General features: G+C 33.4%; 1 protein-coding gene across 1 annotated transcript in view; it reads right to left on the bottom strand.

Annotated features, from left to right (window-relative positions):
* Window positions 1–17,469, bottom strand: part of LOC149410364 (membrane-associated transporter protein-like) — a 42,930-nt gene extending 25,461 nt beyond the window's left edge. The window contains exons 1-3 of the mRNA XM_089648561.1: window positions 17,235–17,469; window positions 6,251–6,365; window positions 3,546–4,147 (exon numbers count right to left, since the gene is read on the bottom strand). Of these exons, the coding sequence (XP_089504687.1) occupies window positions 3,546–4,147; window positions 6,251–6,348 (700 nt within the window). The 5' untranslated portion in view covers window positions 6,349–6,365; window positions 17,235–17,469. The remainder of the gene's footprint in view (window positions 1–3,545; window positions 4,148–6,250; window positions 6,366–17,234) is intronic.
* Window positions 17,470–18,612: the final 1,143 nt, after the last annotated feature.

Below are 18,612 nucleotides of genomic sequence, written 5' to 3'. Positions count from 1 at the left end.
GCTTATTCACACCGTATTATATGGATCAGTTTTAGAAACATATACTATCACATCACAATGTAGCGATTCTCAAGTGTGCTCATCGTTGTTTACTGGGGTAAGTAAATTATGAAACATTTGTAAAAGTGTCTTAACTAAATACTCTGAAACTAACTACGACTCTGCAAACAGAAGAAATTTACTTTGCCGAATTTGGACTTCGCAAATTAGTTCATAACGTGGCGAGTAATTTGCGCTCCCATGTAAAAATTTCTATTCATTCAAAAGCAGATTTTACTTTTAAGAACTAAATGGTGATATTATAATGCGAGATGCCTATTTACTGTCAGATTGATTTATTGACGAATCACAGTCAGCTTAACCCCCTTCGTTCTTCAACAGTTGATTTTACCCCTCGCCATTATCTTCTCGTCTATTAATTCCTATGTCTGTGCATGTCACAAAATAGCAAAACTGTCCCCCCATAACTATTTCTTATTTGCTGTATCTTTACAATGTGTTCTAAGTTCTTAATCTTCTCTGTAATAATATATTATTGTATAACCGTTTTAAACAGACCATCTATATAAATAAAATTGTTCGTTTGTTCAAAATCTTAAATCTTAAATTCTTTACCGAATGGTTTGAAATGTTGGCAGAACGTCGCATTCGAATATACTTTTGTTTTTATATACCTATATTATATAGATGTCACCTGTGACATGTTTTTTTAAACATCGCCATCTTGTAAAAGCAACACCCGCTTTTGTTTCTCTGTCTGCAAGGACCAACTATTATTATCTTTGGCACAAACATACTGAGCCACAGTAACGCGTGGCGGGGTTACAGCTAGTGAAAAATAAATAAAATATAAATTGGAATAATTGAATATTGTCCTTTATTTATTTTTACTATCAATTAACGCAGATCAAAAACTTCAGACGTTTATTAAATTTATCGATGGCATTTCATTGGGCTATCCCAATATATCATATCGTTGGAATTATACTAATTAACATATTTTATCGTGTTTTATTATGTCGTGTTGCGTTTCCTTCTTCTTTGGCCAACGTTTCGGACAGCGTTACAGTGTGCATCATCAGGGCTTGATAATCATAATTTGTTGTTTTTTCATCATTTTATAGGGTATGTAACATGTTCGGAATGAATCATTTTCAAATATACGAGGATTAGAAATAATTATTCTCCACAAAATTTTCACGGGAAAATTTGAATTTTTAGAGTTTTTCCTCAGAATATTTTAGATTTCCCCAAAATTTTTGACCTCTTCGTCAACATTTCAGAATCACTGTTGTACGTTGAAAACTATTCCATATGAAACCACAAAAAAATTAAATTCCCAAAAAATGTGGCCTCAAATTGGCCTGAATGGGATCCACTCTCGTGGACCCCAATTTTATTTTTTATTACATGCAGATCGAAATACACTCCTAGGGGTCGATATAGACTACTTTTGGAATTACTGATTTCAATAATATAAAAAATAAAAATATATAAAAATAAAAGCCTGGTTATTTGATAAAGGAATGTAAAATTTCGGTGACAGTAATAACCTTTCACCCGAGCATTTATGTAAGTAATAACTACAAAGATATAGTTATTGATTCGACCACTTTGCATTTCGTCTGTCTGTAGTCCAGTCAATCCTGTCAAGATGATAGCCGTGTTTGATAGTACATTTTTATTCCACCAGCACGCATGAGCGTTGTAACTTTTTCTAGCTGTCATGTCAGAGTAATCAACATTACGCAAGGTCAATAACTGTTCACAGAACTGCTAGTCATGATTTGATGCTTTTAGGTTATCGTCCACTATATTTTTGGGGTCAGGTTAGGTTATGATTTCACTATAGACACCTATTAGTAAATTACTTTGGCTAATTTTCAAACCTAGCCATCAAAATATGTGGTAGGCGATAACCCACAAGTACCTACCGATGGTCATTATTTTTTTTATAGTTACATTGTTTAACGTTCATTTATTAAACCGGCATAATCAAAATTGTTGGCATTATGAACTTAAGTATTGAATTGCTAATCAGAAGCAAGTTCAACAATGTATCTGTTATCGCTTTTTTCATGTTTATCAGTGTTCATCCCATTATCACTATCATTGTCAAATAGGTCCACTTCTCTTGTATTACATTAAATTATTTGATAACAATTAATTATAAAGTTGTTGACCTATTTATTTCACAAGATAAGGTACGCGCTACATGTGCTCTGTAACTCTTATTATATTCACGAGTTCATAGGCATCTGTTGCGACTCGGACTGAAATCTTACTATCCGAAGAACATATACAATATACATATAAAATTTCTCAAACTAAAATGTTTATGGACAAGTCACGCACCTAATCAGATTGATAAAGCCCTATGTCAATACAATATTGAGTAAATTCATTATCTATGGTCAGTTAGCGATATCTTGCAAATTTTGCAAGACAGTCAACGATTGATAATAAGTTTTCCGAAGGCCGATAGTCAAATTTTAGCGCAGCCTCTATATTGTCGCAAATCTTTTTTAATAATATCATTAGTTATGCAAAATGAATGGCTTATTAACAGAGTTGAACTACCGAAGCTCTTAGAATTGAAAGAATTCATATAAGCGCAAATGTTGACATCGAATGCATATTTAGGATAATATTTCAATTAGTTAATATTTTTACATAGATGTATTTCGGAATGTTCATACACAATACTTCCAGTGCATTTTATTATCTATTGCAATATCAATATAGGCTTGGCTATCAACAGCGCGACCGTGCTTGGAAAATCTGTTTAAAATCATCGATAGTGTAAAGTTATCGATTTAACTGTGATTTAACAGTTGGGGTCAGTGACTTTTTGTGTAAGGGATGCTTATTGCTTAAGTATGAAATACATATACGAGTATATGCACCTACCTATTATCAAATATTCATTTATTAACGCCCTTTTAAGGGCGTTTTATTTTTGAATAGCAAAAATTATACAGTATTTATTATGCATAACTAAACTACCTGAGTAACAATCTTTAAATATAATTCAATATGAAATAAACTCCGACTTCTAGTATTACACGTGTAATCCGAAAGCTTATCAATATAAGCAATTCTGGATTATCGAATGCATAATTTAGAAATTTAAAATCCTTCCATCCGACAATTTAAGCATATTTATTTCATTTAAAATAGTGTTGTAGTTCAACAAAATTGCTGGAAAACCCATATTAAAACTAAAATAAACGTAAGAATTTATTTCGTGTTCTTTCAATAGCTTGTACATGAATATTGTAATGTGGGTTCCAGACGGGAGAATTGTAATCAAGTCGACTTCGTATATCCATCCTGTCACCATGGTACATCATCAAAAATCGAACCTGAAAATGGTCCGAAATAAATTTTAAATTATATTTATGCAAATTGTTTTTATTTAAAATTCATTCATTGACCATTTTTTGTAGATTTCTTCAATACTGTTGGAGATTATCCTCATTATCCCCCCGTAAAGAACCGCCACTGGTAACACAATAGATACAAAAAACATATTAAAAACTTACCAGGTAACGTGACTTCCAGCAAAAATGCTCTAATCGGACTCTGACAGACGTCTGCATCAAAATCCATCAAAACTGTTCCGAAAACGGTTAGGATCACCGCTATAATTGGCACACTGCTACCACCTGTCGGTAGATGCAAGTCATCAGTGCCATTCTCGTTTAATGCTGTCAAGTTTTCTGTTTCAATCCTGGTTCGATTGTAATGATCTGCAAATTCTATTGATGTGTTTTCATAGCTTGCAGTCAAATTAGTTGGTATTAGATTCCAGTCATCAGTCATTATCTTTTTGTCACCCATGAGAAGGCCGATATCTTTACCGAATGGCACAAGAACCATGCCGAGGAAGATACCAATGCACAGAAAGATGATCAAAGGTCTTCTTCGGCCCAGCTTGGAATTGCATCTATCACTGAGGGAGCCCAGGAAGGGTGCAAAAAGTAAGCCGAGAAGAGGAGATAGGGCCCACACCATTGTCATTCTCTCATGCTCGAGTCCTAGCTCTAAAAGTATTGGTGAAACGAATGCTGTTTCAATAGAGTAGGCGAATTCTATTCCCATCACGGCGGCCGATAACATGAGGAATTCACACGTAGTTTTTCTCCTGTAAAAAAAAAACAAAAAAATTATAAAATATGCATAAGATTAACTCTTCATACAATGGAAATAAGCAGTTTTGTGGCCGTGTCCGTATGCTAAAAGAGAGACGAATTTTCTTTATTTTCTGGTATAATCGATCAAACATTCTTTCAATCAACCATTGTGTACCTATGTCTGTATTTTCTAAACGAATTGTCTGAGGTTTCCAACGTTCAAAAAGAAGAAGAAGCTTACTGAAGATGGTTTATTTTGTGTCTCCGGGTTTTCCTAAAAATTCTCTTATTAAATAAAACTCCGGCTGTAACAAAACACTTGAACTTACTCCTCAGGCTTCTGCCGTATGTTTAACAGAAGGTTTGAATATTTCCGCTTTGCAATAAAATCCAAATAAATGGAATATTTATGAACGTATCCGAAAACTAAAAACTGCTTTTGAAAGGTAATAAAATATTCTTACAAATTTTATTTTTATAAGGAAGAGTTGTTTCGGAGAATTTGAACAATTCTTCAAATTTCAAAGTTAATTTTCAAGTTCTGTGAAAGATTTTTTCAAGTTCTGTTATTATTTCAGTTAAACAACTAGCCCATAATGATATATGTTGGTAAGTAAGAGCTTCATAGATGCACGCACAGATGGCAGTGCATAGAGCTTGCGTGGAAGTCCGCAAGATGGAGCCAGTGGCCAGTAGTCGCCAGGGCCAGTGGGGAGGCTTTCAGAGAAACTTACTGTTTCAGATTCCAATTAGCCAGCTACTAGTTAGGTCGACTATCGAGTTACCATTATAATACGCGGAGTATTAATAAATCCCTGATTAATCTAAAAGAACCACTTATTTATTAACTGTTTCCAAGACGAGTTGGAGACCTGTTTGTACGAACACAACAATATAATAACAAAACTTGAATAGTACTTTCACGGAACCCGAAAATGGGTGTTGAAATTTGATGAATCGTTAAAATTCTGCGAAACAACCCTTCCTAAGTTAAAATAACATTTGTGATATATTATATTTTGAATACGAACATAAAAAAACGGTACACCTAAAATTTTTTGCAACTAAAATTACCGATAGCAAAAAATATATAAACAAACACGCTTTTTACTAAAAAAATGGTTTACAAACTTTGCTGTCACCTCATTTCTTTGTCGTTTCAAATAAAAATAATTAATAGAAAATTCACGAAGTTTCATAATTTATTTTCATATTGCTTTCGGTACCTTTGGTATCATAACGGTGCATATTTTAATTATTCTGTGGTTAACTTCTATACTTGGCTATAAAACGTGGTATTTTATCTTTCTCACATCGCTTAGATCATATTTCTCACCACCACGACATTAAGTGAGATAGAACGATTTCTATGAGACTTTGTGAGTTGTTCCCGAAAGCGAACAAATAAGCCTGAAAGGTTAATATGATAGATGGGCTCTGATATTGTAATTATCAGACGGTTGGAATAATATGGACCTATTTATTATACACTCGGTCTTTATAATACTCGACAGTTCAACGCCATCTATGGGTAAGCTCTTACACTAATATCATGAATATTACAGTTTGAAAGGGAGATATTATGTACATACGAATGATAGGAGGGAGCGCGCTTATATAACAACAAAACAAATTGTTAATGATAAGCGTAAGAGTCTGTTGTAATCAAAGATATTAGAAGAACGTTGTAATAAACACGATTTATTTAAATAGAGCAAGTCTCGTGACATCTGAGTTAAGTAGAATTTAAAGAAGCATTTTTTATCATAACTAAAACATGTAGAATAACAGAAGCAGATGTGTTTTTCAAAATTTTAATTTCATGTGCGTTTCGCTTTTTTTATCTATCGAGAAAAGTTCAGATAATTAATTATCTGCATCTGAATAGAGATTATCTTAAAAAATAACTTTCTTACTTAATCTGCATCTGAATAGAGATTCTCTTAAAAATAACTTTCTTTAACTTTCTAACTTAATCTGGATCAGAATAGAAATTATCTGCAAAAATAACTTTAAGGGTGAGTTTAAGAGCTTACAAAACTTAAAGTATTCAAGAGAAGAATGTTATTTTATGCCGGCAAAAACTGAAATCTTTTAAATTTAATTGGACTTACCTAAAAATTTCAGGGTAATCATGTTTTTTTGAGTCGCTTATTTTCATACTGAGATTTTCGGAATTGACCCTCCGTAAATCAAAATCCCGTCCCACCATTGTGAATTAATTATTATCTGAAACAAAACAAACATAAATTTAGAACAGTATTTTTAATTTTTTAAATATATGGGAGGGTAAGTATATACCTACCTACATGTGCATATGTATTTTTGAAATATATATATTTTTAAGACCGCATACGTGTTTGAGAGGTAAGGCTCTCACCTAGCAAGCTGAAGGTTGCGGGTTCAAATCCCGGCGTGCGCAAGAAATTGTATCTTATTGATTTGTATTATTTTTCACAATTTATTAATTAAAAATTATATTAGTGGAAGATACTCTCAGTATCGCCCTGGTGTAAGACCACCATTTAGAATTGAAAGTTCCTTGAATTGGCTCTAGCCGTGTTTGGTGACCAGATCTGAATATCCAGGTACTTCCCCGCCTTCCTCTACCCATCTTCTTTCCCTTACAACATACCCCACTTGGGGATGCCATAGTCACTGGCTTCCGGCGGTTGGAAGCAGTTGAGACTCTTGTGCGGTATTTGCGTTAAAATATATATTTAATTTCCCTCAGGGTCTTCTTTGTCATCTTTGGGGGTGCTGTGTGAACGGTATTTTAGAGGAAAGAAAGGAGTGAATCAGGGAAAAAAAAGCTGTTGAATTCAAGAATAAGTCTTAGAAACGACCCGTTCTCACGTGACATGTCATGATATAGACTAAGATGCCCCAAGAGCCCGTATGGTCCTCCAGAGGAGATAATTCAGATTGCAAACCGGTTTTACTAAATCGTCGGGTAATGTCCTCTTAATGGCTATAAGATGATTAAGCTCTTTCAAAAATCGTTTGTTTTGCTCATTTGACACTAATAGCCATATTACAATGTAATTTGTCAACAAAGTAAATTAATATCTTTAGTGTAATGGGTTCTATTTGTAGAACAAAACTAAACATTTAGATTGTTGCAACACATTTAGTGAATAATAGGTATTTCTTATTAGCCCCTTAGGCCTCTGGTATATTCTGTCAAAAAATCGGAGTATTTACACTTTGCAATAAATCCAAATAAATGGAATTATTGAGTCGTCGACATGCAAAACCCGTTCTGGAAATTTCTACAGGTTCTGATACTTAATTATTATTTTTTGATAAACGAATGTTTAAGACAAGATTTTTATGCATAGCACAAAGGGTAACAATTATTTTATAAGCAATAATTATTAGCCTGAAACACTCATCCACATTGAAAAATCTCCTGATAAAAGATACATGACGCCAACGGGACATGAACCCGTGTCCTTTCGATTTCCGGTCGACAGCTCTGACCACTGAGCTATGGCGGCTTATCTCTTATCCGTGAAATAATTCAATATATACTAGTGTTTAATTCAACAATTACTGCTTGTTACATTTTTTTCGACCGGAAATCGAAAGGACACGGGTTCAAGTCCCGTTGGCGTCATGTATCTTTTATCAGGAGATTTTTTCAATGTGGATGAGTGTTTCAGGCTAATAATTATTGCTTATGAAATAAATAGGTTCTGATACATTCACAAAAAGTGCTTTTTGAATAAAAAAAGTTGAAATTTCCCAAAATTTTACTTTAAGAGGTGGGAAAAGGCGGTGGGGTGGTTTTTCAAAATCTAATGTATAAGTGAGAACAGCATCGTTAGTTTGAATACTACACACCATCAGTTCAAATTTTGAAAATGACCCGTCTTGATTCAAAGCAAATTTAAGTTTATTTTCAGGACACATCTATAGCACAAATTCACTTTTTTATAATTTTTATTTGGTACAACACTTAATATTTTCTAACACATTACTTGATAATGATAGAAGAAGATTAGCAATTTTAGAGGACCGTCTGTGGTAAACTTACAATTAATATAAAGAGAATGGTTGGTGTCCTCTTTTCTAAATCTGTCTGACCATAAAGGAAAAGGAGATTTAAAAGTGTCATTAAGTGATTGGATATAGCTCTAGAAGTGACCCGAGTGGCTACGAGCTGCATTTTTAATTGTATATACTTATATTATAAGAATACTATTCTCACGGTTTTTAGTTTTTTTTGTTTTCACCTTAATTCCTCTAGCTGTGTTTCAGTTTAACAGAGTATTTTCCAGTAATGTGTTCGTTTTTAACAAAATTCTCTAGCTACTCAGTTTTAATCCGTATTCTCAAGCGATGTTTTTGTTTTCATTTCAATTCCTCTAGCTGTGTTTCAGTTTAATAGGGTATCTTCCAGCAATGTTTTACTTTTTACCTGAATTCTTTAGTTACTTATTTTCAATCCGTATTCTCAAGCAATGTTTCAGTTTAGTAGGGTATTTTCCTGCTGTTAAAATGTCTAATGTTTTGGTTTTTACCAGAATTCTCTAGCTACTCAGTTTTAATCCGTATTCTCCAGCTATGTTTTTGTTTTCACTTCCATTCCTCTAGCTGTGTTTCAGTTTAACAGGGTATTTTCCAGCAATGTTCTGGTTTTTACCAGAATTCTCTAGCTATTCAGTTTCAATTCGTATTCTCTAGCGATGTTTTTGTTTTCACCTCAATTCCTCTGGTTCTGTTTCAGTTTAACAGGGTATTTTAGTTTTCATCAGCATTCTCAAGCTACATTTTGACAGACGTTTTTTAATCGTATTTTCATGTTGCCCTGCATTTGATCATTGGTCCATTAGAAAAAGTTAGTATTGAGAGCAACTGACATATTGTTCACATGACCAGTAACTTCAAGTCACTTTTATTACTTCTATTGAAACAGCTGCTATCAAAACAGCTCGCTATTAAATTATTGTGCAAAGCATTGTTTACGTTTTCCTGACCTCGTTCTAATATTTAAAAACATTTTGTTGAAAACCTAAAATATCGAGCACGATTACAAAAATAATTGATACCTGCATAGTAAAATTAATCTTTTCTACTGAAAGCGGTACAATTGTTGGAGACTCGGTAGTATTTGTACCATCTTTTTATGGACATAGCGTGGTATTTATTTACGCCCTTTGGGCTTTTATATAAATCAAATACGTTACATAGTACATTCAAATTAACATCATAATAATATATTTATTCCTAGCTGCATGAATGTGATTTGCAATTCAATTTATCCATGTTGGGGGTATAGCTAAAACAAACAACAACATAAATAAACGTAATACACATGTAATATATATACACAAGTACAAAAAATGCAAAGAAGAGTGTGAACTGTTACCAACATGGAGTAAATAATAAAAAATCAACATTAAAAGAGAAAGTAAGGTATTAAGTAAATACAGGGTTCTCCAATAAGAGGTGTTATTTTGAATAGCCCGCTATTTCGGTAGATATTACTTTTGAAGATGGCATTTTTTGACATTTAACAAGTAGAAACTACGCCATTAATAAAAATGGTACGATACACGCTTCAACAACGCATTGAAATTATTAAAATTCACTTGAGTGAATCAAATGCAAATCATCTTGAGTGATGAGGCCTATTTCCACCTCGGTGGCTTCGTCAACAAGCAAAATTGTCGCATCTGGGGCTCGGAAAACCCAAGAGTTATTGTTGAAAAGCCTCTCTATCCTCAACGTGTGACTGTTTGGTGCGGTTTATGGTCCGGTGGAGTCATTGGACCTTACTTTTTCGAAAATGAGGCTGGAGCAACAGTTACGGTGAATGGATTGCGCTATCGAGAGATGATTAATGATTTTTTATGGCCGGAATTGGATGGTATTGATCTGGACAACGTTTACTTTCAACAAGACGGCGCTACGTGCCACACAAGCAACGAAACCATTCATCTTTTACGATTGAATATCAAAATAACACCTCTTATTGGAAAACCCTGTATTTACATAAAAACTAAAGTTACGGATTTTATAATATGTATAATAATTTTAGCGAATTAAATTTTTGAAATTTTAGTTTGGAATAAATGAATATATCTACGGAACAGAATTTATTTCCATGCCTATGTAGCCTCTGGACTGGGGAATCAATGAAATGGTTGGTTTTAGATGAACGAACAAAGAACAACTCAGGAAATCTCGTATTACGATTTCGTACTCGGAATGTTATTAGCTAAGTTAAGTCAGGTGCATCCATTCAGACATTTTTACTACAGTTTTTTTCAAAGCATTTCCTAAACATAAAATCTGTCTGCTTTCATTTTTTTAACGAATTTTATCGACTTGTCGACTTGTCGACTTGACTCTTGTAACTTTGGCAGGGGAACGAACGCGTACCATAAATTCAACATATTTTTCTTTTATTGTGATTCTTACATTTTATTAATAAATTATTCAACTAACTAAGCATCGCGCCGTGATCCCGAACTATAACATCTTGGCACATACTCCTTGCTGCATCCACATTCAGACATCACTTCGTACATACTCTTATGTTTATTGAATACTAGTAGTTCTGTAAACATAAACCTAGCGATTGAAAAAGTGTATTTCTAATTTTCTTTAAATCATAAGATTTATTTAAGTAGGTACTACAATACCTACCTACATTATAATACACCATATAGTATTTTATGTAACATTTTGTTTTATTTCAAATAAGGAATTACGAATACAATTTGTCCAAAGAAACGTCACTGTCTCGATGACAATTCTTTGTTAAAACATTATTCAGGCAGATAACATACTACTGAAAAAATGCGAATAAGAAAGTCCAATAACACAAGATGATTTTAGATTTAAAAAAATGATCTATACTGAACAATTAAAACGGCCACTATTTTGAAAATGAAACGGAACGTACAAGCAACTTTACAGACAGGCGAAATGCAAGACAGTGGAGTTAATTTGTAAAGAAATCTTCTATGTATGCCATTTATCTATCTAAATCTAAACTAGTTGCTTTTAATCGCACAAGAGTTCCAACTGCTCTCAACCGTCTGGAACCTGTGAGACTATGGCATCTCATTCGGGATATGATGTGAGGCTGAAGGTAGAGGGGAGGGGAAGAGGATGTTGGGAAGTACCTGGATATTCAGAGCTGGTCGCCAAACACGGCCTGGAGAAGCAGTAGACTTAAAATTAGTTAAAAAATTAAAAATAGTGGACAGAAGAGACATCTCTGGTCAGTTTTGTATAGATTTTGCTCTGCAGTTGAGTGATAATGAATTACAGTCATCTCTGTATTAATCAGATGGATTCATCCGAATTATATCGTTTTTCAAAAGAGGTCGATTTAAGACTAAAGGATTAAAATATTTTTTGTCACAATAATGTGGCAGTACTTTAGAATTACAATGTGCTGATTCTTTTATGATTCTATATTCCACTCTCTTGAGAGCTGGTGGTGAAAGATTATAATTTCATATAGCGAATGCAAATATTATTGTGCCGATCACCTGTGCGCTGCCGCATTTGAAGATTAAGGACCTAAACTCAATGCGAGTGATATTTCTGGTGAGTTTTCTGTTTTTACGTATTTGGTGGCTGGATTATAAGTTGTTACTTCTCCTGCAGAGTGAATTTAATAATCAACCAATTTTTTTCATAGGGAATTAATTTCCCTGATGGTCTGTGTGACTACAAGCCAGATCAACAGAAACCATTTTATTTTTATTTTTTATTTTTTATATATTTTTTTATTTATTATAAATATTATATAAGTACATTTTTGTTTATTTGTTACAATATATGATCACTATTTCAGGACCCCTCTTCCATAGAAGCATTAGGTTGTGGCTGGAAGAGGAGTGTACATTGTTTTATTACAATAAGTAAGTAATTAAAAATTAAATGATTTTAAACTTATTTGAAGTGAGTTATTCTTAAGATTAATTCAATTGGAAACATTTTTATTTTTTGTAAGTTTGTCTTTAAAATATTTTTTCACAGTGTTTATTATTTGGATGTTATCATTAATGTTTCTAATTTCTTCAGGTAGTCGATTGAAAAAAATTCTTGCCCGGTAAGTGTAATAATTTTGTGCAAAGGAAGTGTTTAATTTTGGGCATGGAAAAATATATTTAAGTCTAATACGGTTTTCATTTAGAAATTGATACTTGTCTTTTTCTTTTATGATTTGAATTAATGCATTTTTAGTATAAAGATCTTTAAATGAAGGCACTTGAAATTCTTCGAATAATCGATCCGTTGGGTAATCGGAAGGTTTTCGTAATATTATTTTAATTATTAACCTTTGTACCACTTCTATTGGAGTAAGGTTAGCTAACTTTTAAGGTTAACCATTTCAAGGCGATACTGAGGGTGTCTTCCACTTCGGAGTTATTTATGAAATAATTATAATGTACTTAAATATATTAAAAATAAGTTCTCAATCAATGAAAATGAAAGTACGAATAATGACTGATAGGTGATAAGAATGGTATAATACATATTTTAGGCGTGATAATTTGGTGATTACTATCTCGTGATAAGTATTTCTGTTGTCAAACAATAATATATAATCCATCATTTTAATGTGACCCCAAACAAGATACTTGCTACCCAGGGCACGATTTCTACTGCTACTGTAGTACTTTTAGTATCTCTATATTTTTATTTAGTTAAGTTTTTGCCTTTTGTAGAGACTTTTACATAGGAATAGTAAAAATAATTCAGTTTTTTTTCTTTCCTTTTATAATTAACTGAACTGTCGGTGGCTGAGTTGGCATCGCGTGTGGGTCCCACCAAGACGTAGTGTGTTCAATTCCTAGGCTGGTTCAGTCCTCCATCACAACACAAGCAACATTTTACGCTTTCTGTAGTGGTAGTAGGATATTTTCAGGTTATTCGTAACTAGGAATGTTTATCTTTCTTAAAAAAAAACAATCTTTCGTATTGATATCTAAATAGCATAACATCCGCGTTTGTCTGTTTGTACGCTTAGTTCTTCTAAACTACGGAACGTATTTTTGTAGGGTTTTCACTGTTATTTAGAAAATTTCTTCCGGAAGGTTTATATATATAATACATGCATACTTATAAAAAGTAGAGAAAAGACGATGTTTTGTAATCAAGTCGTAAAAATATATTTTCGGACACTACATTGCTAACGCTGGCTAAACCTTATGAGATACATCAAAAGAATGTACTACGGAATTATGTATCTTAAAAAGGCTTACAAAAAAGATTTAAAGCAATTCTAGACTATCAAATATCAAATGCATCACTTAGAATTTTATATAGAAATCAGTGATAATACTTCTTTTCGATAATTTCGCCATTTTAAAGATTTTTTCAATAGCTTCCTCATGAATATTGTAATGTGGGTTCCAGACGATGATAATGAAATAATTTTAATGATGCATAATGACATAATTATTATTTTGATTTGTGTTTATTGGTTTTATGGAATAAGTTAAATCAAATATTGTGAAGGCGAAGCTTAATGCTAAATCACTATTTTGATTAATCTTTATAACGAATTGGTGTACATTATGAATACAAAAAAATATGTTTTAGATAAATTGAGGGTTTTCCTATCGTTTAGCTTGAGTAGAATACAAATAAAAATATAAATTACTCAATAAAAAATGTAAATATAAACTAGTAAAAAAATGTTTTTCAATAGAAATGTATGAACGCGTAAAGGAAATAATTTTTAAAAATACAGTATTATAGCTAAGATTATCTGTGACAGTTTCACTTGATTAATTTTTTTGCTTTCTTGTAACATTATTTACAAAATAAATAAATAACAGTTTTGTGCTTGAAATCGAACGTTTCTAGACGAATTTAATGCCAATTACCTACAATATAAGGTATACCAAGAATATACACATTTTTGGCTTGTAGTTTCCTCTTAATTCATTCACACGAAGGGTGTAAAACTAACAAATTAACCACTACGCCGTATCCCCGCAGGTGTAGGCCTCTGCCTACCTGAGGACGGACCGCCAAACAACTCGGTCTTGGCACATACTCCTTGCCTCATTCACATTCATACATAGTCTCAAACATTTAATTATACTAACTTTGGGTCATATATTCTCTGTACGCTCCTTTCTTCGTTATTCGCTCTACTTGCACAAACCATCTAAGCGTCCTTCTCTTACCTTAGTCATTATCAATCAATAAATCGTGCCCTCAACTTTATCTTTAAAATGATAGTTTCAGTGCTCATGTAATGTATGTCAGTACTTACTTCAAAAGATTGTTTAAATTGTTTTATTTTGTGACTGCAAATACACATTGCATACAAATAACACATTTTTCGCTGTACGATTCCGTGCTCAAATAACGAAGGTATTTTTGTTAGGTTTATGTCACTTCTGACATTTTAAGACTCCTTTTAATTCGTTTACTGTGATATCTTTAAACCAGTCTCGTTTTTCTTGTTATAATTCTGCTTTTAGTAAAATATTCGTACATATTGTGAAATGAATCTGCACGAATTCAATGGAATTATGCTTGTTTCGTTAGCTCTTGGAATATGCCGGAATATTTTCAACTTACGTATGAAATAAAGAAAAGGGAACGGAATGGAACTATGAGAGGATGCCAGCATTATAATGAAAGTCCTGCCTTTGGTATTGGTGTCCTCAATGTCCCCTCTATCTGTCAGCACAAAAAAACTTCACGGCGTATAGCACTTACCCGGAATTGCAACCTGACAACCTGTTATCAGTGGCGCTGCAGAAATGGTACTGAAAGTACTTCCCGTCTTCTGGTGACAAAGGTTATGGGACGGGAACGTAGGGAGTAAACTACAGGATTTTCCAATAAGAGTATTTTGAATAGCCCGCTATTTCAGTAGATGTTACTTTTAAAGCTGTCGTTTTTTGACATTTGACAAGTAGAAACTACGCCATTAATAAAAATTGGACGATATTTGCTTCAACAATGCATTGAAATTATTAAAATTCACTTGAGTGAATCAAATGCAAATCATTTTGAGTGATGTGGCCCATTTACACCTCGGTGGCTTCGTCAACAAGCAAAATTTTCGCATCTGGGGCTCGTAAAACCCAAGAGTTATTGTTGAAAAGCCTCTCTATCCTCAACATGTGACTGTTTTGTGCGGTTTGTGGTCCAGCGGAGTCATTGGACCTTACCTTTTCGAAAATGAGACGGGAGCAACAGTTACGGCGAATGGATTGCGCTATCGAGAGATGATTAATGATTTTTTTATGGCCGAAATTGGATAGTATTGATCTGGACAACGTTTACTTTCAACAAGATGGCGCTACGTGCCACACAAGCAACGAAACCATTGATCTTTTACGATTGAATATCAAAATAACACCTCTTATTGGAAAACCCTGTATTAGTGATAAAAACCGGCTTTATGCCCGAACAATGATAATCCCAATTTTAGTTGTTGTTTGAATGTTTTTCAGATCATTTTCAGTCCCACCTTCAGGAGCCAGTGGACTATATCATCCCCAATTATTGTGGTCTGTTGTGAGGTGGAACGTAGTGAGATGGAAGGAGATGGGGAAGAGGCAGGTGAAGAAGTACCTGGCTATTCAAATCTGGTCACCAAACGAACGGCCAAATCCATTTCAAGAACGTTTCAATCCTGAATGGTGGTCTTTTCACAGGGTGACACTGAAAGAATCTAGAATCTAATCACTATAATCACTCTAGAATCTAATTTATGATCCGTGTTCCTACCGTTCTTTTCCGGGATATAAATGCATGCAAATCTTGGAAGAGGAAATAAACCCTTTTCCACCCGATCGTGCTGAAACGCGTCAGATAGACTTGTTGTCGATGACAATGCATTGTAACAAATTTTGAAGACATTTCTCTGAAATTTTATGACATTACAGCAGTAATAAATGTCTGTCTTATCCAATCGGGATTTGGCTCGGTTGCTAGAGTTGTCGACTTCTTCCTGGGTAGGAAGGTCCAATCCTCAGTCACACAATTTTTTAAGTGCAAAGCAGAAACAGTCAATTAATATCACTCAAAAGAAGGAAAACTAATAAATTTAATCCATAGAAAATGTCGATTCGTGAGATTTTTACCTACGAAGTACCTACTGTTCTTGTGATCATTTCTAGAGCAAAATTACTTAAAGAAACCAGAAAGTTAAACTAAATGTAATCCATCTTACAGCCGTGGTTACAGCATGTGGTCGAGGGGTAAGGTTCTCGGAAAGTTCAAATCCCGGCGTGAGCAATTAAATTTCATTTGACTGATTTCTGTTATTTCACAAGTTATTAATATTAAATTATATAAGGTATATTTTGGGCACGATTCTCTGAATACTGCCCTGGTGTAGGACCACCATTCAAAATTGAAATTTTGCTTGAAATGGCTTTAGCCGTGTGTTAGATGAGCAGGTCTGAATAGCTAGTTACTCCACCACCTTCTTCTCCCTCATCTCCTTTCCCTCCCTTCTACCTTCAGACTCACAATGTAACCCAATTATTGCTAATACCATAGTCTCACTGGCTTCAGAGAGTTGGGAGTAGTTGGGACTCTTGTGCGATATTAATATATATTTTTAAAGAAAGAAAAACATTCCCGGGTTACGAATAATCTGAAATATTTTAAAATCTCCTACTACCATCACAATAAGCTGAAAATGTTGCTTGTGTTGTGATGGAGGACTTAGCCAGCCAAGGAATTGAACACACTACGCCTGGGTGGGACCCAAACGCGATGTCAACTCGGCCACCGACCGAGTTGACAAAATAAAAATAAAACATAATTTTACTGGAATAACTTATTTTTAATAACTTTTTGAGGTTATACCCATAAATATAATATATGATTGAAGAAAAATATGATATGTACTAATAAATCCAATGGCCGAGTAGTTAGAGGCGTTGTTTCCTGTAATACATAGATCCTGGGTTCGATTGCCAATAGACCGTTATTTTTTTATTTTTCTTTGTCTTGTTCTGTTTCATGTTTCGAGTAAATTTAATGGTATTACCTTCTTCTTCAATTATAAAAATATGTTACTTATGTTTTGCAACTTACTTTAAATAACTTACGACTGGACTTATAACTTATAAACAATGTTGCACTTACCAACTAATTTAATCAAATAATAGTCATTCACCCAACACTTATAACTTAACAATAATCACATTAGACATAACAATAATAATTTTTAACACTTGAGTTCAACCGCGGGTACAAAATGTATAATAATCACAAAGTTTTTCGCTCGCTGCCTTTGACATGTTAAAACAGAGTTTACAATCGCGATGTCTTTGTAAACACTATTCAAATTGGTGCAAATAAAGCGAGTACAGACCGACGCGCCTTGTGACGGCAGACTGACTCGCTACTCCAGAATCTGAAAAACGTGTTTTTAATCAATATTTCTTATCACAATAGTCAATAATGTGATGTTGACATTAATTATATATTATTTTGTCTGACAATTCGGTGAAGGCGAGACATATTAAGAAATGATTACGTATACATGGTGTCCGGAAACTCGTAGCACAAGCGGGAAATTAGTGAATCTACATCATATTTGGAGTAGAAAATATTTGCTTTCGTTTTTGAGTAATCGAGTCCGCAGTTGGTTTTTTTTTTTAATATTATGCTAATATCAGCTGTTTAGTGTATTTTAAATGGTTCGAACCGCATACACCCGGCTCCAAAAGTTTGTTAACTCTTTGTTGCCAAAATAAATTGAAAATATGTGAAAAAAAATCGAAATGTTCAGATCGAAGAAACTAATTTTAATTTATTTTTTTTAAAGAGAAAGACAAATATTTGGAAATCTCATACTACCACTACAGTAAGCGAAATTTTTTGCTTGTGTTGTGATGGAGGACTTAGCCAGCAACCTAACCCAACCGCGATATGAACTCAGCCAACTCGTGTAGTACATACAGTGAAAAACTTGTAAAAAAAATTTTTACAAGTTTTTTGAGAAGGAAATTTGAGATTTTTATTCCCAGTTAATCGAGTTAAAAGTTGTATTTTTTAATATCAGCTGTTTCATGTATTTTAAATTGGTTTGGAGCGTAGACCCATTTTTTTTTTGTCCGGGTTAAATCTTCCCCGCAGGAAAAACTAAACCCTTCCATACACTTTTCCACAAATGATCATCTAGTCAATCCACATTATGCAAGTGCATTATATAAGCATAATAATACAAGAACAACACGTCAAATAACCAAAGATTAAATGGGAAAATAATTCACCGAATCCAGATATTTTCATATCCAAGGGTTCGGCTCGGTAGAACTTCTAATTTGACCTGTAAATCCTACTGTTCCCTCAATATAAATATTTAAAAAATCTTTCGTAATCCTACATGTATATAAAACGAATGATTTTTGCATTTGTATGTATAAATTCTTTGACAGATCTACTAGCCCTAAATTTTGAATGAGAGAGCTAGGTATAATGCCAGTAGCCGAAATAAAAAAATGGTAATATTTTTATA

Source organism: Hesperophylax consimilis, chromosome 28 (genome assembly GCF_061612785.1).
Source record: "Hesperophylax consimilis isolate HC1 chromosome 28, BYU_Hcon_1.0, whole genome shotgun sequence".
Classification (NCBI taxonomy): domain Eukaryota; kingdom Metazoa; phylum Arthropoda; class Insecta; order Trichoptera; family Limnephilidae; genus Hesperophylax; species Hesperophylax consimilis.
Note: the sequence above shows the minus strand (reverse complement) of the source record. Positions and strands in the feature narration are given on the sequence as shown.